Source organism: Elephantulus edwardii, unplaced genomic scaffold, assembly GCF_000299155.1.
Source record: "Elephantulus edwardii isolate Elephantulus edwardi_28Jun2011 unplaced genomic scaffold, EleEdw1.0 scaffold00076, whole genome shotgun sequence".
Lineage (NCBI taxonomy): Eukaryota > Metazoa > Chordata > Mammalia > Macroscelidea > Macroscelididae > Elephantulus > Elephantulus edwardii.
In genome coordinates this window covers 3259671-3284492 of record NW_006399826.1, presented here as the reverse complement: position 1 = coordinate 3284492, position 24822 = coordinate 3259671, and the positions used below count along the sequence as shown (strand labels likewise).

Here is a 24822-nt window from a genome sequence, read left to right as displayed (position 1 = left end):
TAGCAAGGCTAGAGAGCTTTGTCTAATCCTTCACGTAGCTATCTGGCTTGTGACCTCACAACCTGGAGCAGTCAGTGGTCTGTGGTGCCAGCTGATTTTGAACTCTAATGGTCTCCAAAACTAGCAGTGTGACAAATTGACTGGCTATTCCAGTGCTTCTCTCTTTAGGTCTGACCACAGATCTGGGACTAGCTAGCCTCTTAAAGCACACGAAAGAAACAATTTCCTTGAAATAAGCCTCTTTCTCTCTTTAATAATTTCTTTAGTTTTGCTACTGTAGTAAACCCAGCCAAACAGTTCCCACTCCTAAGAAAGGTGATTCAACAGAATGCAGAAATCATCAGGTAATAACAACATAAGTAACATTCTCTTGTAAGTAATTAAAAATAGAGTTGTGGCAGCTATTAACAGGGTATTAAAATTGAAATCAGAAAAGGACACGAAGCAGAAGGTATCATTTATGATGCCAATAAACTTGGCTGAAAGCAGAACATTTCAGATATTTTTTTGTGCCCTAGTTACTGAGCACCATTATAATAGAAATAAAAGTTGATGGGTTAACAAATAGAAATTTACTTTTTCACTGTGCAGGAAGCTTGATACTGAAATTCAGAGTGTCAATGGTAAGGGAAAGCTTTCTCTATGTCAACTCAAATAAAATCTGTTCTTCGGAGCTTCAGCTCCTGGATGATCTTTGTGTAGTTCTGGTTTCTATCTTTCCTCACTTCTGCTCTGTTTGGTGTTTTAATCTGTTAAATACCAAGACAGACTGACTCAAGATAAATAATAAACCCATCTTGTCATATTTAAGCATAAATAGCACAAGCCATTCTCAGACTGGATTATGACCACAAACCGAGGTTAGGATGCACAAGACCTTTTTGGAAAATGTAATTCAATCTGTAACAGCACAATTTAGTGCCCCAAAATTCATCTCCCAACTACATGCAAAATATATTGACTCCATCATCCTAAAAGTTTTAACTTCAACTATACAAGTTCATCTTCTGAAGCATCAAATCAAACATGAGTGACACTTCAGTGTTCTACCCTTGGGCAAAGTTCCTTATCTATGAAACCTGTGGAATATGGAATGCAAGTCATTTGTTTCCAAAGTATGGTGGAAGGAAAAACAAGGGCAGGCATCTCCATTACAAATGGAAGAAACTGGAGAGGAAGCAGGAATAATGTGTACCAAGCAAATCCAAAACCCAGCAGAAAAGAGTACATTGATTCCCAAGGCTTGAAAAGATCTTTTCTTTGAATCCATCTGGACAGTGGATCTGCCCTGCAGACACTGGGTGGAGGGCACTTCAGCCCTGAGCTTTTAGCTGTGCTTTCTAGGTCCTCCAGGATAGTCACTGTGTCCCTTCTGGTTTGCATGGTCCCATTCTCCCAGGCTATGTGAGTAATGACCTCATCGTTTTGGCTCTGGAAAGCCCCACTGTTCTTCCCACTGTGATGCACCCTTCAAGCTCTGGACATGACTCATTCCCCAAAACACAGCTTTAATAGCAGCCCAACATGATTGGAGAGAGCCAAGATCTCTATTTAAAAACTAGGTTATGGTTCTGTCCCTTGAAGCTGAGAAGGCCCTGTTCTTTGCGCTTCTTCTAACAGTTCTAATTTCTATAGTGCTTCGGGTATGGTCCTTTTCTTGGAACAGATGAAGCTCCACTGGTTTCCTGCTTGGAGAATTGCAAGAGGTAGATTGAGCTCTTTTCTGCTGTTCCTTCCCCACCCCTTTCAGGCTCAGCTTGACTGATTCCCTGCTTGAACAAAGTATGTGTAGCCACATCCTCAGTGGAAATCCTCCTCACATGTCCTTGTTTGTACATCACATTGCAAATCTTTTGAGTCATTTTTATTTTACAGAGTTAATTTTTAAGTCCATCTCTCAAATTTTACTGTGACAAGGAACCCCTCTACTCCTTTAAGATCTTTAGTTAGAAATCTTGACCATATATCCAAGTTCATAGCTTAAAAGTTCTACCTTCTAGAAAACATGTGAACCTAATTGACAAATCAGTTATCACTGCATAAAAAGGATCACCCTTCCTCCATTGTCCAATAACATGATTATTTTCTTTTGAAACCTCACCTGAAGCGCAATGTTCACATTAACAGCAACATTCTCTTCTGCTGTTGGTGCCATGTCTGTGACCACTCCCTTAGGCATCACCAGCATAGTCTTTGAAGTCTGTAAATCTAATAGTCTATTCAAGACAATCTAGACTTTTCTCAATTCTCATCAGCTCATTATCAAGTCAGAACTGACTCACAGCTGCCCCCTGCTGGGTTTCTGAGAGTGTAGAACATACAAGAAGAGACTGCGCATCCTTCTCGGGAGGAGCTGCTGAGACAGAGCCGCTGGGTTAGCAGTGCAGCTAGCCACTCACCAGGCCACCTGAGATCACCTCGTTACTCCAAAGCAGCTTCCACATTTAAGGTATAGAGCACTACAAACTATCTATTCACCACAACAGAATTAGAACTGGATAACCTTTATAAATTTACTTTTCTCACACGTTAGGCCAGAAACCCAAATCCAGAACTCCAATTCTAGGGGAAGTCTCTCTCTCAGATTTGGAGGAAGCTCCTCACTTCTTTCGCGCTTTTCCAGTCCTGGATGGCATTTGGGTATCTTGGCAATTCTCTCCTAATCTGTCTTGTTTTCTTTTTATAACTCAAAAGACACTGCCCCAAGATACAGCCTGTCTTATTAATAAACCCGTTCCTATGTAAATTATAGTTACAGATAATTGGGATATACATTTTTAACATGTATGTCAATTATAATACTACTCAAACATTCTATAGCGTGGACTTAACACAACTGACATTTACTATGCATATGACACAGCGTTGTTTGATCAAAGAAGACCTGAAGCACTTCTGATGAAGATGAAAGACTACAACCGTTGATGGATCACACCTTAACACCAAACAAAAATCCTCACAGACCAAAAGCAACATGATGATAAGTGAAAATTGACATGGTCAAGGGTTTCATTTTACTTGGATTAACAATGCCCATACCATGCTGTGGAGCAGGTTTTGAAGTCAGGGAGTGCTGTGCTTCCCTCTTCATTTTTGTCTTTCAGAAGTGCTTTGCTTATTCAGTCTCTTTCCTCTCCAAATAAACTTGACAATTTCCCTTCTGATGTCCTTGAAAAATGAATATGGTATCTCTATACAGATTGTATTTAACATGTAGATAGCTTTTGATAGGATTGTCATTTTGTCTCATAATAAAAGTTTACTGAATACTCCTGGACCTCCAGAAGAAAAAGATTGGGCAAAAGACAAGGACTTTTCAGAGGAAGACATTCAGGTGGCCAACAGACATAGGAAAAAATGAGCAAAATCACTGGCAAAGAGTGATGTGAAACAAAACCACAATGAGTTACCATCTTACCCCAGTAGCAGTGTAGGGTAGCAAACAATAAATGTAGGAGAGGATGTGGAAAGGTGGGAACTCTCAAACACTACTGGTGGGATTGTAAAATGGTGCAACCACTCTGGAAGACAGTGTTTCCTCCAAAAAAGGTGAATACAGACACTATGTATGATTCTGCTACTCCACTACTAGGAATATTACCCAAGGAAAACAGAATTGATACACAAATGGAGATTTGTACACCAATGTTTACAGCAGTGTTATTAACAATCACAAGAACATGGAAACAGCCCAAATGTCCAAACACAACCAAATGGATTGAAAAACTATGGTACATTTACACAATGGAATACTATGCAGCACTCAGAAGCAACAATTTTGAAAAATACTAAGTAACTGGAGAGAGTATTATGCTGAGTGAACTCATAAGGACAAATATTGCCTAAGACCAATACTGTAAAAATAGGATAACTATTAAAATGTGTATGGGGACTCAAGGGGGGATGTTGAGGATGGGTAGGGGTAAAACCACAGGGTTGCAGTTTGGTGGGTGAAGGTGGTGGGGGAAGAATCTGGGTGAAAAGACAAGGTAATGATGGGCAAGGTCCAACGGTGATTTTTTTAAAAAATTTATTATTTTTTGTATGTGTACCATCAAATTGGATCTGACTGGTACAGGAGGAGACTGTCCTTCCTTCTCCAGCAGACCATCTGGTGGATTCGAACTGCTCACCTCTGGGATTGCAGTGCACCTTCTTGCCACTAGGCCACCAGGGCTTGCCTGGTGATTAATTATATACCACATAATGCATGAGAATGTATGAAACACCACATTAAATGAAGAATAGTGTGAAACACAATGTGTATGAACTCTGTAAACAAACCAATTAAAAAACATATCAGGGGAAAAAAAGAATGCCCATCAAGTCAAGACATCAAAGGACACACTGCATAGGGAAAAATCTGCTGCAAGATTTTTTAAAGTGTTAATTACACAAAGCTGTTCCTTTGAGCACTAGGGTGTCTCTAACCCAAGCCATAATTTCAACTCTCATGCATGAGCAAAGTAGACAATGAACTTACCAAGTCTGAAAACGGAGGCCTTTGGAGTATAGTGTTGATAAAGAATACTGAATATATGCCAGACTTCCAGAAGAATGAACTAACCTCTTGTAAGAAGTACAGCTAGAATACACCATAACGGTGAGGACAGGGAGACTTTACCTCATGTGCTTTGGGCATGGTATCAGGAGGGGCCAGTTCCTGAAGGGCATTATGTATGACAGAGGATTAGAAGTGAACACGCTCAGTGAGACAGGGACTCGTGGCTACAACAGTGAGCAAGGATTATAAGCACAGGGCCAGGCAATGTGTCATCCTGGTCTACTTAAGGTTGTGTGTCATGACCAGGGGGCAGCTAACAAATTTCTTAATGCCCTACCCTTTTCAGTTCCCTTGGGTCCTCCTCTGTGGAAAAGAAGAGTAAGGAACGAGTAGCTCCTATCAGATTTTGTTTCTTTTCCAAGTTACACTTTATACTATCCATGGCTTTTTTCCATTCTTTTTCCAAAATGGGCATTTAGGATTCCTGGTATTCTCACTTGATTAGCCATGCCCATTTACGTTCATCCAAACAGGAGCATTACTTGTGTTTGTTCTTATCCTCATGGCCACTCTTATTTATAATTAGGATTCTTGATTTCAATAAATTGGGTTTGGTTAAAGTCTGTTATTTCTTTAAACTATGAGGTTTTTTGAATGATAGGTCTTTTGTTCCCGAACAACCTGTATAATTTCCCCTAGTCACAGAAGCATTTTTCTGCTGGTCCCTCAAAGGCGAATCTCTACATCAGCTATAACTGTTTTTCACTTCAACATTTTAACAAAACTTATAGATGTTGTGAGATACCAATGACATCATCACCAAAGTAAAAGTGAACATGTTTGTAGTGCCTCAAGAGTCTCACTCATACACTCTAGGAGAAAGGCAAAATATATTTGGAGAACATGATGTACTTGAAGGGTGGGATATACTCCCAGAAATATGGCAACGATAGGAGCTTCTAACCCGGAAGCCTAGAGGGTTAGGAGGAATGGAACAGCAGCTCAGATACCCATCTTAGGAAACAAAAGCCCTCATATCTGGGAAAGGGAGACCTGTGATTTTAAGACTCTTCTAATCACCAGGCTGGCTCTTTGACACACAGCCATCACGCTCCCTACCCCCACGTACATTCTAGCCCACTCTGTTCAACAAGGGAATTTAATTCATAGGCCTTTCTCTGGGCTCACACCCAACCAAGACACAGATCCTCACCAACTCATGCCCAAGAGTTCTAGGTACCAGAACATTTTCCACTGGCCCATATGTTGACATATGTTCTATTTCTGGTTCCATTCCTGTCTTAGCCTGACCTCACTTCAAAAGAAACTTTACACAAAGTGGCCTTCTATTTTTACTTTGAAGATGTGCTTTTTTTCCTTTTAGACTACCGTTCCTTCTGTTTGGTGGGAAGTCTTCCCTGGACTGAAATACCCCTCAGTTCCCCTTCCAGGCATTTTTCTGAGAAAACTTTGCTGGGTCTGGTGCTTCTCCTTTAGGCCCCTGCCTGCCTACCCTTTCCTACGGACTGCAGAATATGCTTGCTTTCCTACTATCTCCCAAGGGCTGGCCACAGACATTAAATTCACTTTTGTTTTTCCTTCAAGCCTAATTTCTGGCCTTCCTGGGCTCAAAAAAGAATTTAATGAGGCCCTGTTTTGTGATTTTTCTCACCATCCTACAACTGTCCTTATCTGGGAAGCTAAGATTTATTTTCTGAGAGTGACAAAGTCGCTCATACTGTCCACTTGTCAGCGCTGGTGAGATGACAATCAGATGCAGGGAATGTCCGGGTCAATGTGTCCTTTTCTTGAAAGCCTCATGGGAAGTGATGTTCCAATGGTACTTTCCTATCTCCTACTGATTCTTAGTAGTAACAAAAATTCAAAGTCATGGCTCTCCCACCCATCATTCTCAACAGTCACAGAAAAAGCTTTCATGAACTGTTATTAGCAGACCTAGGCATTTACATCTTTTCTGGAACTCTGCTCCAAATGGAGTGTTGTGGGCCAAGAAAGAAAATAACTTCACTTAACTAAGTCAAAAGTCATCGTATCCACAAGTTAATCTACAGTGTGGACTTTCTGGTGGCGCATCAGGACGGATCGGTGCCTGAAAGCCTTGCCACATTCATTACATGCCAACTCTTCACCCCCCGAGTGGATTTTCTCATAGTGAGGAAGGCCTGAGCTCCTCTGGAAGGACTTTCCACATTCATTACACTGATAGGATTCCCCTACTGTATGGATTCTCTGATGCCGGAGAAGGTTTGAACTCAAACTGAAGGCTTTTCCACACACATTGCATTTATAGGGCTTCTCACCAGTGTGAATCCTTTGATGTATAATCAAGTACGAACTCTGACTGAATGCTTTCCCACATTCGTTGCATATACATGCTTTCTCACCAGTATGAATCTTCCGATGTCGAATAAGGGCAGAGCGCTGATTAAAAGCCTTCCCACACTCCGTGCATACATACGCTTTCTCCCCGCTATGAATCCTCTGATGAATAATCAGGTAGGACCTCAGACTAAAGGCCTTCCCACACTGGTTACACTTGTAGGGCTTCTCTCCAGTGTGGATTCTCTGATGCTGCGTTAGAGAGCAATGCTGTTTGAAGCTGTGTCCACAAACATCACATTGATAAGGTCTCTCCTCTGTATGGACTTTCGGATATGTCACAGAGTTTCTGCTTAGACCCAGGTTTCTTTGAGGATTATCCTGATGGTGTCTCTTTCCTAGAGATTCGTGTGTGAAGAGCACATGACTAAAACCATCTCCTTGGGAAGGGGGCAATCTTAATTTCTCCCCAGTCATACTTCTTTGCTGCCACTCTAAATGGTTCCCATGATCACCAACTTCTCCAAACGAGGGTTCCGGGGGAAGTCCTGGTGATTTTTCTCCCAAAATTTCCTGTGTGACTAATTCAGTATTCTCATAATCTGAAATGATAAATAGCAAAAACCTCATTTTACATTTAGCTGCGCTGAATACTTGCCTTTTACTTGAAACAGAAGCGACCACCTACAAATGGGTCTTTACTTACAGGCATCTTTCTATAAGTCATTGTGTGAGGTGCCCTGCCCCTTTCTTAAGCTAAGAAGTTATCTCCACTTTGAATTTCACACTTACCTGCTCTTCTGAGCACTAGTTTATCAATTACTCCTTCTTTCCTAGTATGCCCCACCCCCATTTACACATCAGCATCAGGATCTTTATTACAAACCATTATACACTTTCCACTGCAGGTGAGTTATATAAACTGGCCACTCCGTGCTGATTAGGACTAGTTTTTCTAGTGTTAAGTATTAACCAGACAAAGAAAAAGGTTGGACTGGAAGGCCTGGGTTCTTTCCTAGTACTGTTAGCCCTTTCGTTCTCCTGTTCATCAGCACGCGGAGCTCTTTGCCCACACGTCTCCACGCAACCTCACTCACTCCATCCCCATTCACAGTGAAGTTTCTTCGCAGGGCTGTCTGTGCTCCTCCCCACTCTGCAGTGTGATTTCTGCCTCCCTCTGCTTGCCTTACACCAACAGCGTTCTCATCTTGGTCGTCAGCTTCCTCGCTGCTTACTTCATTGGGTACTTTGCAGCTCTTATTTAACTGGCAGAAGCAGCATCTGAAGCTGAGGAGCCTCGTCCTCTTTCTACAACTATCAGCCTGATTTCTGTGGCTGCCCCTTACCCTCGAGACACTCACTCAAACGTCACCGTTTTGCACGATTCTGTTCTGGGATCTCATAAACCTACTGCACAATCTCCCACTAAGCTTCATTTACCAGTATTTCCCCAGGAATCTGACTAAATATGCTCACTCCTAATCCAGGGACCCTTGGGGATTTTAACCATAAATATTTCCCAAGCATCTAAATGTTCTAATGCATCACTGTATTTATAGATGACCCTTGAAAAACACAGGAGTTGGCAGTGCTGATTTTCCACACAGTTCAAAATTCATGTATAACCTACTAAGTGAGCCTTGAACACAGGTTTGAATTGCACAAGCAGACACTTGAACTCTGGTTGAACAGTGAAGACCCTCTTAAATGTGGATCGCCCCCCTCAATTGGAATTGCAGTGAGGTCAGGTGTTACTAGTAGCCACTGAAAATAAGATGTGATACTGTCTCCAGCTCAGGGTGTATCATCTCTCATAACTGTCTCTGCCTCTCAGTACATGATTAGCAACATGTTCTCAGGTGGAGATCATTAGGCTTGGGCTCACAGTAATAACAGCGTGCACACATCTGAGAACCCCACTATAAGTGGGCTCATGTAATTAAAATCTATGTTAATCGTCAACTGTATCAATCTTCCTATTTCCATGAACTGCTGTTAGCTGCTGTCAAGGTGGCTGTGATGCACAGAGGCACCCCACGTGTCTGGGTGTTCTGCTCCATTGGTTTTTGACAAACAGATCACAAGCCAGGCTTGTCTTCCCAGTTGCCTTTGATGGGGGTTGAACTGCTAACCTTTTGGCTAGTAGTGGAGTTCTTAATCATATGTGTCATATTTATATTGTAGATGGTTAGTACTACCATTAACCAGACTTCTCAAGACAGAAAGCTGAGAGTCAGTCAAACTCTACCATTACCCTTCATTTTTAACAATCTCTCATCTGTAAGAAAACTTTAAACTTTTAACACTGACGAACAAGAGTCAGGTTTGATCATCCCAGATTGTAAGTAGAGGTTATCATTTTGATTTTTTCACTGTGGACACCTGCATCGTAAAAGTCTTTAACACAACTCCAGGACTCTACTGGTGCCTTCTTCAAATCCCTTCTGCATCATGCAGCAGCTAGATGTAATCCTGTCACTCTTCAATTACACACAATAATTAGTATGACACTGGCATCTCTACCACCTGGACACCACTCCCTCCTCACCAGTCCTCCACTCAGACACTGCCCACAAGACCCAGAGTAGCCTGGATGCTTTCACTTGGCTTTGTGAAGTTTATTTGGGATAGTCCTCCTCCCCACTCAGTGGGCCTTCCCTCACTCACACTGCTTGGTGGACAGGAGGCAGAGGGAAGGTGATGGGTGTTGCTCCCATCCAAGAGAGGTGGGCTGCTCTCTCTGCAGGGCTGCTTTCTTTCTCCAGAAGTGTTCCTTGAACTTCTAACGCTGTGCTAGGTACAGTTTCATGTGCTCGCACTGAACCATTGTCGTTAACTTCTGTTCAGTCCAGAGCTCATGGGGACCATGTGCATGACAGGTTCAGAATACCGTGATCCGAAGGGTAGTCAGTGGTTGATATTTGGGAGAACACCAGGCCTTCCTACTAAGTCTACCTTAGTTTGGTTCCTCTGCTCAAACCCCCAAAGCCTTTAAGTACCAGGGGTGCTATATCTGTAACTCACAGCAGTGGGATGGCAGCTGCACATTCAGTGCTTTTTCCCATGTTAAAAGGAACAATTCTACTACTGAGCCACCATCTGGTGCCTATCTTTATTCCAAAAGTACTAAGCTATATTGTAATGCTTGTTTACCTGCTACTCTGTGCAGAGTTGAAGCTCCTTGAGGTAGAGAACCTAGCACAGTTTCTGCCATTTATTCACTCTATTAAACTATAAATTGATGAAATGAATGATTAAGAAAACAATGACAGATAAAAAGACAAAAGAGAGCTGACAGCTATTTATGACCATTGTTGGAAACAAGGTTGGTGACGTGAGCACTCCTGGTCTAAAATAGTTAATAGTGATGCTCACACTCAAACAGAGCATATTTAAGAAATGCAATCAATCTTGGCCCCTAAATCTCTAGAGGGCTTAATTAATCAAAGACCCCAGATAACTACTTATTCCTTACCATTCTGAGGGGAGAGGCAAGGTCCCCAGGATTTCACCTGTGTCTTCAGAGGGTGGAGGTGGATGTTTGTTGACTCCTGAGATGCTCCAAGAGGTGTCAAATCCTTCCACGGCATTGCTGGACCCTTTGGACTGGCTGGAACCTGAAGACAATAAAATAGCAATTAGCTTTAGTAGAGTACACCTAGGGAAACTGCTGAAGAAAAATCTCCGATTTCATCTACAACCTCTACAGAATAGGGATACTGGAAAAAGAACCATCTAAGGATAAAGACTTCTACTGGCCCAACAGTCTTTTCACCTTCTAGCAGGGCTACAGATGAAACTGTATTCCCCAATTATGTAAGTCCAGACCTCTATGCCTGTGGTGTTGGGAGTATTAAATATCCCATGGACTACCAAAAGAACAAATAGATATGGCTTGGAAAAAAGTGCAGCCAGAGTCTTCACTGGAAGCAAAAATGACAAAATGTCATCTCATATACTTGGATATGATGCCAACCCAAAGGTCTGAAACCACCTGCTCCCTAGAAGAAACATGGGAAATCTCCTCCAGGGCAATTTAGAGTTTCTGAAGACCTGCTTGAGGGTCAGCTACAAGTTGTTCTGATTCACAGCCATGAGACAATGATGAGACCTCTTCACAAGACAGTTAAGTCTTGGAAACAATATGGGCAGTTCTACTTTGTCCTACATGGTAGCTTGAGTCAGAACTGACTTGAGGCCAGGAGTTATTTTTTCAAGAGTCAGAGATGGGTTAAGACAGATGCCAAATCACATGGAATCTCCAATTAGGTAGGGACCTTCCTCTAGAAGGGGCTGGGGTAAGGGGGAGGGAGAGGTAGGAAGGAAAGTAGAAAGGGAGGGAAGAGGGAGAAAGTGAGGGGAAGAAGGTGGGGCAGAGAGAAAGTCTTCCCTTAACTGGGCATCCCAATTTAAACTTTAAGCCGGCTCCCAAACATGGGGTGTGTGTATGTCATTTTTTTTTTTTAAAAAGCCTATCCACCTGTGGTGTTTTCATTATAAAAGCACAGATAACTACGCAGCTATGAACAAATATGCCGATGATGATGCTAAGGAGCTCTGCTGGCATACAGAGTTACATGCTAGCCTGCTAACAACAAGGAAGGCGATTCAAATCCACCATCCTTTCTACGCCAGAAAGAGGCGGCAACCTTCTCATCCTAATCTACAGCCTTGAAAATCTGACGTGTCATGAGGCAAAATCGACTTGATGGCGATGGCTCTGGATTTGGCTTGTTACACTGGTAACAAATGTTCCATCCTGAAAATTCTTTATTCCGTAACACTGCACCTCTCCTTATTCTCACCTTTTGCCCAGGATCATCAAACTCTCTTTCCAAATCCTCCAGCAGGGTCACCGCCTCCTCCCCGCTCTTTGGACTCTGCTGCTGAACCCAGACCTGCAGCTCCTCAGGCAGGATGCTCAGGAACTGCTCCAGCACCAGTAGCTCCAGGATCTGCTCCTTTGTGTGCAGCTCGGGCCTCAGCCACTGATGGCAAAGCTCCCGCAGCCGCCCCAGAGCCTCCCGGGGCCCAGGGGTCTCCCTGTAGCAAAACTTTCGGAACTGCTGGCGAAACATTTCTTGGCAGGACTGGGCACAGCCATCCTGCTTAGATTTCTGGCTCCAGGAAAGACTCTCTTCTACTTTAACGAGTATGAGCTCCTCCTGTTCCTGAGAATCAGCCACCAGGGTTGAAAGTGCTCTGGACTCCACAGCCATTCTAGGCTGAAAGAGCTTGGCAGAAAGCTCACCAGAACTGGGCTCTGTGCTTCACAGCTTCCTTAGTATTTCTTCTACCAAAAGCTTTCCTGAAGGATACAAAAGCACTGTTAACTTAGAGTAGTGAAGAAATATCTCCAAGAACTCATAAATAATTAACATCATCAGCTATGGGTCAGTGCCAACTTGACAGCACAAAACGACAGTATTTACTCCAATAATTTATGGAAAGGCATATTAGAGACTGCAACTAAATAAATCATCAAATGGCAAAGTAAAAATCAGTCACCTTATTCAATAACTCTTAAAAAAAGAATCTTATGCCTAATGCTACTTTAGTTAAAGGATACAATGCTATTATAATGTTGTGTAAGTTAGAACCAACCCCTAGTTGAGGCAGTAAATCACAGGGAAGAGCCGCCCATCCTTCTCTCATAAAGCAGTTGGTGGATTTGAACCGCTTGCCTTTGGGATTGCAGCACAGCTTCTTACCACTAGGTCACCAGATGCCCTTAAATTAATCATAGGATGAGAAAACTACTTACTTTTCATTTCAATTTCAAGTCTGACTTTATCAAGGGGGGAAAAAAATCATAGCTATTAGTATGTCTTAATAAGTTGGTAAACTTTGAGCATTTAATTTTCAAGAATACAAGCTTTAGACTTCTGAGGCCATCTAGATAAAAATTAGTAATACTAATTGTAGTAGTGATTAAGCATTTAGTTTCAGTTATTTTCTATCTATAGCAAGTGATGTTGATACTCATTTAAGGTAGCTGCTGTTGCCTTCCGTGATTACTATGACTTATAACTATCCTATCATCTGCGATGCATGTTGCCCTGTCCTGCACTACCCATCTCTGATATGCTTGAGCCCACTGTTACAGTCACTGTCAATTCATCTTTTTGAGGGTCTTCCTTTCTTTCTCTGGTCCTCCAGCTTTCTCAGAATGATGTGTTTTTCCAAAGAAAAACATGCCCATGCCAAAGTTCTAAGAAGACATATTTTAAATTTCCCATTAAATATGTTGTTATGTCCTGTCCAGTTGCCTGTGACTCATAGCGACCCTATGTAAAATAGCTCTGAACCCTGTCCCATCCTCAGCCAATCTGTCTCTGACACACTTGCCCCTTTTACCCCAGTCACAGTGTGCCGGTTCTATCTGGCAACATTCCCAAAGTAAGGTGGAGAGTCAAGATCCTTGCCTCCAGAAAGATGTTAAGTATTTTCCACAATTTGATCCTAGTGGAAATCACAGAATTACCTGAACACTGTGTCACTTACTCTGGGATCTGTCCTTTGCAAGGTACCAGAATATAAAGGATCCTGCCAGGGGACTGAGTCTGTGGGAAAATTAACCAGTATTGGGTTAAGTGTTTATCACATATCCAAAAGCAGGAAAAAGTACTAATTCAGTCCTCAAAAGCATCGAAGATATTGACTAGAAATTTTAAGAATAAAATCTGGCAGTAAGTAATTACGTAGATACGTTGTGGTACTGACCAAACATGATTGACAAGAGGCTATGCTCTAAAATCCTGCAGCAGGGCAAATAGGTGAAATTTAACGTTGATTTATGGTTACCTTGAAACCAACTACAATTACTAATTTACCAGCTTGGCTACACTAACCTTTCCAGTTTACAACGGCGGCTAATTGAAAGCCTTTGCAAAGTCACCTGGGTGTAGAGAATAACTTCTGCCGGAGAGCAGAGGACTGAGTGGCAGCATCCTCTGCGTCTCCAAGATGCTCGGCACCGTCGCCACGACCCCGGGCGGGCTGATCGAAGGGCAGGGCTCCCCCACCCGGCGCCCACCTCCCGGCGGCGAACCCTCCAGCCTCCCTCCCCTCGGGGTCCGCGCCCCTCACCGCCAAGGCCAGGAGCAACAAGGGAGGAAGCCACAACCCAGAGCCCGGAGCCACAAAGACCGGAAGGATGCTGCTCGGACTTCCGCTCTCCGCCCGCCCCTGGATCACAGGCAGCCAATGATCGTCATGGTCACGCCCACGGGAGGCGGGGCAAGATCTCCAGGCTGTGTCGGGCCCTGTTCCTTCGGGATAGAGCCGCTGTGGTTTTGCTGCACTTGGTCCTCCTGCACACACATGCTGGAGCTCACACACCACTCAACTCTTCTTGCCATTAATTTCCCAGAAAATTATTCCGATTTCTCTGTAGTTCCAGTTATATTCCACAGTCCCAAAAGGTAAATAAACGGGCTAAACAATTTAGATTGCGTTTCTCTGTTAGCTGTGTAGTAGGGACGTTAACTTTTTGACAGCTTTAGATGCTGCTTGAAATCAAGCAGCTTTCAGAAATGGGATACAGGAATATATGATTAGGTATTATTGTCATGACAAGAGTGCAGAATGAAAGCTGCAGAGTGGAGTGGACTGGGGAGGGGGATTGTATAACAATTTATATCTTTTTTAACTTTTCAAAGAGAAAAGCGAACTGGGGGGAGGGGTGAGCAGTGAGGAAAGTGTGCAACAATGAATTAATGGAAATCCAAAGTCTCTGTAAACGTACATTAAACTAAATAACGGGGGGGAAAAAAGAAAAAAAAAACCCACCAATCCCCAAAGAACTTTCTAAAACCTATATTGTTGAGAAAAAATACACAAAAATTACTGTTAGAATGTAAGTTGACATGATTTGAAGGGTTAAAAGAGGTGTCAGTGAAAGAGTGTGGCTTAATTTCTCCAGAGATAGCATCAAAGCACATAGTATGTTACAGAAGCAGTCACCAAGGACAGAAATCCTAATTCTAGTCAGGACCTGGAGCTGCTGCTACTTGAAAGCAAAGGACATTTCCAGTTTTCCAAGAGACTCTAATGTCACTCTCCACAAAGTTGTTTGCTAAGCTGTTTGATTTGAAGGTGATTCAAGCAAATCAGTTCAGGTTTCAACAGGACACCATAAGTGTGGGCCACCCCAATTCCAGGTACCCAAAAATCTAGATTCCAAAAGAATCAAAATTATCTTTTTGAAATAAAACATCAACACTGCAGTGAAAGCAACTTGTTGACCTTCTGTGTTAGAAGAACTGCGTTCCAGAGGATTTTGTTGGCTAATCTTTATGTAAGATTTCTCATAAGATACCTTTTTCCTAAGGTACGTTGGCACACAAATGGAAATATGGGAGACTGTGAATGACAAATACCCTTGCCCCCCCTTTTCCTCACGTTGATTGTTGTTATGTGCTGTCGAGTCGCTTGTGACTCATAGCGACCCTATGTAGAACAGCCCTAAACTCTGCTCTCTTTTGTGCCAATAGCACTGTCTCTGATACACCCATCCCAATTACCCGTCACTGAATCAATCTACCTCATAGAGGGCCTTTCCCTCCTGAGATGTCCCTCCACCCTACCAAGCATGATGTCCCTCTCCAAGGACCGGTCCCTCCTTACAACATGTCCAAAGTATGTAAGATGGAGTCTCAGAATCCTTGCCTCTGAGGAGCCACCCGGTTTAAGCCTTTCCAGGATGAATCTGTTTGTCTTCCTAGCAGTCCGTGGTACTCTCAATACTCTTCTCCAGCACCACAGCTCAAAGGCATCAATTCTCCTTCTATCCTCCTTAGTCACTGTCCAACTCTCTGATGCATAACAAGTGATAGCAAAGACCATGGCCTATATCAGACGCACCTTAGTCTCCAGAGAGACACCACTGCTCTTCAGTACTTTAGAGAGGTCCCTAACAGCAGACTTTCCCACGGCAATGTCTTTTAACTTCCTGACTACTGGGGCCAAGAGTGTTGACTGTGGAGCCAAGCAAACTAAAGCTGTGAACAATCTCAATCTCTTCACCATCCATCCTGATGCTGCCAATTGGTCCAGTGGTAAGAATCTTTGTCTTCTTGACACTGAACCTCAATCCATATTGGAGGCTATAGTCCTTGACCCTCTGCAGCAAGTACTTAGGTCCTCCTCAGTTTCAGCAAGCAGAGTTGTGTCATCTGCATAATGCATACTGTTGATGAATCTTCCACCAATCCTGACACCACACTTCTCCTCATAGAGCCCAGCCTCCCAGATAATCTGTTCTGCATACAGGTTGAAAAGGTATGGAGATAGGACACATCCCTGGCATACGCCCTTCCCACTTTTGAAACATGCAGTGTTCCGTTGCTCTGTTCTGACCACTGCCTTTTGGTCCAAGTATAGGTTTTGCATTAGAATGATCAAGTGTTCTGGGGTTCCCATTCTTCTCGGAGTCAGCCACAGTTTGTTATGATCCACACAGTCAAACGCCTTTGCTAATCAATGAAACACAGATATACATTCCTCTGGTATTCCCTGCTTTCAGCTAAGATCTATCTAACATTAGCTACAATATCCCTAGTACCACAATTCCTTCTAAACCCACCCTGGACTTCTGGCAGTTCTCTGCTGATGTGCTGTTTCAGTCATTTTGGATAATCTTCAGTAGAATCTTGCTTGCATGTGAAATCAACAATATTGTTCTATAGTTTCCACACTCTGTTGGGTCGCCCTTCTTTGGGATGGGATCAAATATAGATCTCTTCCAGTTGAGATTTCCTCACATACAGTATTATTTATTAATGACTAAAGGTCATATCTATGTTATTTTTCTCCACGCCTATGTTGACTCTTCCCTCTTAGGCTTATCCCTGCTTCCATCCTTCAAAACTCAGATTTCAACAGCTCCAAAAAGATTTCCATTTTCAATTTGTGAGCACATACATGCGTGTTGTTCTACCTTTGTGAGCTGTTTTCTTTTTACATCGATCTCTATTATATTTGTTGACACTCGTAAAATAGTCTACAAACCCAAAACAAAACAAAACACACTCAATAAACCTTAGACACAATCAATAAGCCTTAGACACAATCAATAAACAATGCAAGTTAAATCTAAATACTGACTGTATAAGCAGAGGATATTAAAAAGAAACCAATGCAGACTTTCAACAAATCATTACCAAATCATTCTTGGATTATGAAAGAATTCCATTCCAAAATCTGTCTTTAAGTCAAGTCTATACTTAATTCAGAATTGTTAGGTATGGTTTGTACCTTTCTGTGCATTAAAAGAAACACTTCTCAATACAACATCTTTAATAATACATCAGTAGTAATAATGTTTTGATATGTGTAGCAAAGTAGGGCCTCTTTGTTATTAGGTCAGGACTCAAAGAATACACACATCCACAAGAACAGTGAACGGAATGCTCACCTGGCAGAACTAATGGATAAATAACATAAATCACAATGGAATGTCCCTCCCTAAAGATCCTGTTATAAAAAATCTCCCCAATAAGCTCTTTATCTTCAGAATGAGGAACCTTACCTGGGAGTCCCCTTAATAAAGCTGCTTTTAAGCTTTCTCTCTAGTTCGCTGATTTTTTTCTGAAGTCTGCTAGCCTAACAGGAACCACTGTATGTATCTAGAACGTTTAATGCTATGGTGTTTATAATTAAAGGTTGGACTATATATAAACCAGATGGTTGTAACACCAGTGATAAGGTAGCATCAATAAATTCAGGATTGTTTTAAAATTATAGAATACAGTATATTTAAAGATTTGAATCTAAAACTTTAGTCTCATTCCACCCTGCAAGACTGGTTAAACCTACTCATTAGCATTTGGTTTTGTGCTAAGACCTTTTCATCTTCTTTGTAGTCATGTCAATTGCCTAAGGAATTAACTCCTGGTGGGATTTTCAAAAATCCCCAGCCTCAAGACCTCACCTAATATCCTGAACAAATGTTTCTCTTTATGCTAGCGCATCCAATGCTGAGATAAAAAGACACCATTTCTCTTGCCCTCAGGGAGTGTAATGCATTTCTTTTGAAACTCTTTTTCCTAACCACATGTGAACTGTATCTTAAGTTGTACGTTTACTGGGAACTGTGTGTAAACTATCCTTTTGAATGTAAAAGCCCTGTAACTTTGAGTAAGAGGCAGTATATATTAAGGAAATTAATAAATGACCCAAGTATAAATTCCAGAACTGTCCAAGAGACCGGGAGCGGTAGTCTTGGAGGGTTACTTCACTGTGACCCTAGATTTGAAATGGAAGTGCTCTGGATATCCCAATCTGTCTCAGTCATATTGGAACACAAATGTGGAAACACAAGGCCCCCTTGCATCCAGTAACACCAGAAACTGCCTATAATGTCTATCGATGCGAATTTTTGCTTATATCAAAACCTGTTCAGTTTTTGGTGGAAAATTTTCATAGATGTAAACTTGTCACTATAAATGTAAGAAAAAAAGTCTGATAAACTTTGTCACTTGAAAAATAGTCTTTTAATTTTCACATAGCATATTTTATACATTTTTCCCTTTTATTATTACATATTACTTTAGGAGCAGATTTGGTGGCCTAGTGGAAAGTGCGCTGCCAAGGCAAAGGCACATGGTTCAAACCTACTAGCTGCTCTGAGAGAAAGATGGGCACTCCCCACCCATGCAATTCACAGTCTCTGAAAACTCACTGGAGGGTCAGCTATGAGTTGGTTCTGACTCGATGGCACATAACAACATTACTTTAGGTAATACTTAGGGATGACTATAGTTATAATTTTGTTCAATCTTCAAATGACAAAATAAACACAGTAATGGAGAAATTTTTACACTTTACTACATAGAATTCTTTTACTAAAAGTTGTTTCATATTTTTAGATGCTGCTAGCAATTAAATGACAGTGTTGATGAAGTAGTTTCAAAACAACTACAGTTCACAGACTGCATATACAGTGAAACAAATAATATATGCAGAGAACATTATAGGGACTCATGCTCATTAGGATAATCAACCCCAGACCCCCTGCCCCCCAAAAATAAGGATGTACTGAATTATCTAATTATTTAGTTCGGTATCAGAATAGTGTAACATGTTTACATACAGGAAATTTAAAGACAGATAACATTAGCATAAGTTAGGGCTTCCCAGTTGCCAGGTGGTGTGATAGCTGACTGAAAACCAATTAAGATATGGAGGAAATGTAAGTTTTCTATAGATTCTGTATTATAACTTATGTTTAATAAAGTAGCCCTGGTAACATAGTATGGAAACATATCAGTGGTTTGAAAGGACCACGATGTTCCTTGGGAGAAAGATGGCTGGTTTCTGCTCACAAAGATTTACAGCCTCAGAAACCTCATGAAGGTCACAGAGTCAGAATGTCAGAATAGATTCTACAGTAGCTGGTTATATGCTGTAACTTAATTTGGGCATGATAAAGGCCAAAGAGATTATAGCACTGTTACAGTTCTTTTTTGAGTGTTGATTACCTTCCTCCCCACCTTCATTTTCTCCCATTATCTAATACGATTTTGCATTAGTACTGTTACACATTTTTTATTTTAAGTGGTTGGAATTAAAAACTAGAACTTTTCTTAAAAATTGTTCAAATCCACCAGATGCTCTGTTGGAGAAGGAGGGGCAATCTCCTCCTCCTTGACGGTACACACACAAAAAATAATAAAAATATGAAAAAAAATGATTTCAATGTTAGGTTCTTTTTCCTATTGACATTAAGTAAAATTTTTACTTTATGGAAGATTACTATTTCACAATTTAGTTTCAGAATTTTTCTTAGTGATGTTGGCTTGCCCTCTGAATCAACACTTTCATCATGGAAATGAATGTCTCCTCCTAACATATGTACTTTCTGGGTGATGGTGGTCACAGCTGTTTAGCGTAATATAAGATCTGAGGACTGCCTAGTCTTTTTCATAATCATCAGTATCATTCACAACATCTTCCCTGGGTATGGAATGGAAAAGAACTGATGTATGCTATGAAGATTTTCCCATACTTGCAATTATACTGTTGTCCCTAGTGTGGACTTTCTTATGATTAGTAAGATCAGAGAGCTGGGTAAAATTTCTGCTACAGTGAGCACACTGGTAAGGTGTCTCTCCAGCATGGATTCGCCGGTGTTCAGTAAGATCCGTGCAAGTGCTAAAGGAGTTTTGACACACGTCACATTCATATGGCTTCTCACTGGCGTGGAGCCTTTGATGGGTGAGGAGATCAGAGCGCCGACTGAAGTTTTTGCCACACTGATCACACATATATGGTTTCTCACCAGTGTGGATTCTCTGATGGAGGATAAGGGATGAGCACTGACTGAAAGCTTTCTCACACTTGTTACATCTGTAAGGTTTTTCCCCTGAGTGGATTCTCTGATGTTTGGTAAGGTCTGAGTTCTGACTGAACCTTTTGCTGCACTGCGTGCATGGATACGGCTTTTCTCCGGTGTGAATTCTATGATGAAGAATAAGGTCAGAGCTCTGACTGAAGGCTTTTTCACAAGTATCACAACGATAGGGTTTTTCTCCAGAGTGCACTCGCTGATGTTTTGTGAGGTCTGAGCTTTGACTGAAACTTCTGTTGCACTGATTACATGTATAGGGTTTCTCTCCAGTGTGTATTCGTTGGTGTTTCACAAGGTCTGAACGACGACTGAAATGTTTAGCACAGTCACTGCATGGATAGGGCTTCTCTCCAGTGTGGATTCTCTGGTGCAGAATGAGGTTTGAACTCTGACTAAAGGTTTTCCCACACTCTTCACATTCATAGGGTTTCTCACCCGTGTGAGTTCTTTGATGTTTAACGAGATCTGATCTTCGACTGAACATTTTGCTGCACTGATTACATGGGTAAGGTCTCTCACCAGTGTGAATTCGTTGGTGATTAATAAGATCTGACAGTCTACTGAAAGACTTGTTACATTGGCTACACAGGTAGGGTTTCTCTCCAGTGTGAATTCTTTGATGCAGAATCAGAACGGAGGTCTGATTAAAAGCTTTTCCACATTCACTGCATTTATATGGTTTTTCTCCAGTGTGGATACGTTGGTGTTTGATGAGGTCTGAGTTCTGACTAAAACTTTTATCACAATGACTACATGGATATGGTTTCTCTCCAGTGTGGATTCTCTGATGTAAAATAAGATCTGAGCTCTGGCTGAAGGCTTTTGCACACACATCACATTTATAGGGTTTTTCACCAGTATGAATTCTTTGATGCTTTATTACATCAGAACTCTGGCTGAAATGTTTATTACACTGATTACATGTATAAGGCTTCTCCCCAGTATGGATTCGCTGGTGTTTAACCAGGTCTGAGCGCTGGCTGAAACTTTTACTACACTGATTACACTTATAAGGCTTTTCTCCTGTATGGATTCTCTGATGTATAATAAGGTCTGAGCTCTGACTGAAGGCTTTACCACATTCACCACATTTATAAGGTTTTTCACCCGTGTGGACTCGTTGATGTTTAATAAGGTCTGAGCTCCGACTGAAGCTTTTCATACACCATTTACAAGGATAGGGTTTCTCCCCAGTATGAATTCTCTGATGTAGAACCAAGGCTGAACTTACACTAAAGGCCTTTCCACACGTATCACATTCATACGGTTTCTCCCAACAGAGTCTTCGATGCCTAATAATGCCTTTACTCCCACCAGTGTTTTGTCCACTTTCATCACAGTTATGTTGACTACTTTTAAAAAGATTCTGATTTTTTTCATTTAATTTCTCCCTAAACTCACAGATGGCTCTGCTATCAGAATCCCGGAGCACATCTTCTCTGGAAGTGCCAGACTCTTTAGCCAATGATCGAATTTGTGCTGAGATTTCCTCCTTTGAAGGTGACTCTCCAATCTTGTTTTTTGTCTCGCCACCTGGAACAATAATAAATAAAGTCCAAATACACTATACTCATCATGCTGGGAGAAAGTTTCAGGTGAAAGAGATCAGTATTTACTGATACCTATAAAACATCGACATAACAGGTGAGTGCTCCAAAACAATGTAAAATTACCCTCAGAGATGTAAATGAGGAAGAATCAACATGTAACAGATCATGTGAACCAGTACAGTGATTAGGGAACTGCCTAAATTAGTATATATAAACCTACAGAAGGTAAATGGGAGATGGGAGAGTTGAGAAAAAAAAAAAGAAGAATTTGTTGGGCTTTATCTATCATTGCCCTGCTATCTGGGCCAAAAGCATGAATGAATGAAAGGAAAACAAAATCTTTCAATTACTTTGTTATCATCTTTCAATTTTTAGAAAAATGGTAGGGGAAAAAAATGGCTGTTAATACCTAGCAGAGCATGTACTGGGTTCCAAATAATGTAAGGACATTGTAATTAAGTGCATTAATAAATTTTAATTAATGTTAAAAAACAAAATGAATCAATCTAGAATTTTATAGTAAGAAAAATATATTTTATAGAAACAAAGAAAATTTCTTACCAACAGTCTTGCATTTAAAAAACCCCAAAACAAAACAAAAATTATGAGAATACAAGAAGGTGGAAAAACCTTAGATGGAAAGAAAGTATTTTAAGAATGATGGATACTGTAAAAACTAGACAGGCAGTCCTCAACTTAAGATGGGGTCTTTCCCAGTGACTCCTTGGCAAGTTGTTTAAGATCCCAGTTGAATACTTTTTTTTTTCAATTGCCATTTATTGTCAGTATCTTTATGCGACCAATCTTTATTTGTCTTAGGGAGCTGGCAAAGAATGGTAACATTACCAAATTATAGGGAGTTCTGGTGGCCTAGTGGTAAGAACCTGTGCTGTAACTCCGAATGCACGCTGTTCAAATCTGCCAGCGGCTCTGTGGGAAAGATGGGCCATCTCCTCCCCTGGAATAACTGCTTCTGAAAATCCAGTAGAGGGTTAGGAACGAGTCTATTCTGACTTGAATATGTTTTAATGAATGTAATATCTTTTACTAACAAGATGTAACAAAACACACCCTCAAATAGATTACTGGAAGTGTGGTTCCTTATAAACTGAGTTTGTCAGAGGTTGAGGACTAAGTACATGTGGGTTAATTTAAACGTGTACTAATTGGTTAAAGCAACACAAATGTATTATGGAGTTTATAATTTATATGGAATTAGATACTACAAGAGGAAGAAAATAAACACAATTAACAATATTACAAAGCCTCTGTTTTATCTAAGAAATACTAAATTAAGGTACACTGTAGTCAGTCAAATGTGTGTGCTATAATTTGTGTATGCAGCCTTTCTCAGCGAGGGTTCCACTAGACCTATAACTAATTACCATCAAGTCAGAACTCAATGGGAAGAGAGTGTCCTTTCTCCTTTTGAAACCTGATGGAAGGTCACCAAAACTAGAGTTGTGTTTTGGTAATCTGCTCGGAACAACAGGCAGGAGCAACAGACCAATAAGTGTTTGACCATCTTTGACTTGTAATATTGGAGAAAGGTGCTAAATACCCTATGGACTGCCAAAAGGACAAATATATTTGAGAAAAGGTGCTGTCAGAGTGATCCTTGGAGGCAGGGACAGTGAAACCTTTCGCTCACATATCTTGGGTATGTTTTTAGGAAGGGAGAGTCTTTGGAAAAGGACATCATGCTTGGAAAGGTGGAGAAGGAGAGGAAGACTCTCAGGGAGATGGATTGACACAGGGACTGTAAGAGTCGGCTCAAGGATGTCAGAGAAAGTTAGGACGGCACAGGACAGGGCAGGGTTCAGATCCATTGTTCATAGGTAACTTGACGGTATTTAACAACGATGGTAGGCCACATTCCCAAATTTATTCACTAGGTTGACAACCACAGGGATTGAAGAGAAAACTAGAAGAAAACCTGTCCAGTTAGACTCACCCCAAGTTGACAAACTATAGAATTAAGAGAAAAGAAAATGGCTTGAAGATGCCTCTGTTTTAGGTCCCAGGTTTTGATTTATCTAGTTATGAAGTAATTACTCCCTCACTCCTCATTACTATCAAATCAGAAATGACTCATAGCTGACCCTCCAGTGGGTTTTCAGAGTCTGTATAGGAAAGAGATTGCCCAGTGTTCTCCCACAGAGTGGCTGGTGGTTCTGAACCACCAGAAAGGTGCTAGCTTTGGGCAGTGCCATATACCCTATGGATTATCTAAGAATATGGAATAATGGTATTAGATTTGATTGCCAGAATTCATTGTAGGTGACCCACCTTAGATCATTAAAGAGATGGTACTGGATAACAGAATGTGGGCAACCAATACCCAAAGCATCTGAAGACCTTAGAAAGTGTAGAAATTCTCCTCCTCAAAACCATTAATAAAGATCTTAAGCATTGCTTCTCACCTGACAGGAGGTGGTGTCCTTCCGATTCATAATTGCACTTGACCTCCATGGGCGGCAGCTGCCCACTTGATGCCACAGGGGACAACTGAAGAATTACCATTTTCTTACCACCTGTTTCTTACCCACGTAGAAGCCCGAGACGTGGAGGCATCTGGGCACCCGATGGGCGTGGAAAGGAATCATTGAGGAGCCTGGAGGTGCAACTTGAGACTAGACCGACCACCAGAAACATTTTTCACACAGAAAAGAGAAGGACAAAACATCTCACTTCATTTCCAAGCACCTTTGTTTCAAAACTTATTACGTTTTCTTTCCCCATTAACCAGGACTCAGGCATTACCGTTGAGCATATGCTGTTTTGCATCCTAAGTGTAGCGATATTCAGATAAAATTGCAGTAAATGCTACTACAATAGCGATATGAATGGAAATGATGGCAAGGAAAGGAACTTTAAATTTTTTATCTTTCCAGTTAAATCTCGCTGTCCTCTTTATAGAACAAGACGACTGGTCCATCATCAGGACCTCCTTTCCTCCTTCCCTGCAGTCTGATCGGGTGATGGGCGTGAATGCATCCCGGATTCCTGATTCCACCCGCCTCCCTACAGCACTTGGGGTTCTTTAAGTTGTGCCCAAGGCCCAGCAAGGGCGGACC

At 41.4% G+C, this 24822-nt stretch overlaps 2 protein-coding genes across 2 annotated transcripts; both read right to left on the bottom strand.

The window, feature by feature from the left end:
• Positions 1–6565: 6565 nt before the first annotated feature.
• On the bottom strand, positions 6566–12063 carry ZNF397 (zinc finger protein 397). Its single transcript, XM_006889227.1, has 3 exons — positions 11650–12063; positions 10320–10461; positions 6566–7446 (listed from the first exon to the last, which is right to left on the bottom strand). Exons 1-3 carry the CDS (start codon positions 12061–12063, stop codon positions 6566–6568), a joined length of 1437 nt encoding a protein of 478 aa, XP_006889289.1.
• Positions 12064–13738: 1675 nt separating this feature from the next.
• Positions 13739–24217, bottom strand: LOC102861876 (zinc finger protein 271-like). The gene is made up of 3 exons (XM_006889226.1): positions 24169–24217; positions 20020–21728; positions 13739–14032 (listed from the first exon to the last, which is right to left on the bottom strand). Exons 1-3 carry the CDS (start codon positions 24215–24217, stop codon positions 13739–13741), a joined length of 2052 nt encoding a protein of 683 aa, XP_006889288.1.
• Positions 24218–24822: the final 605 nt, after the last annotated feature.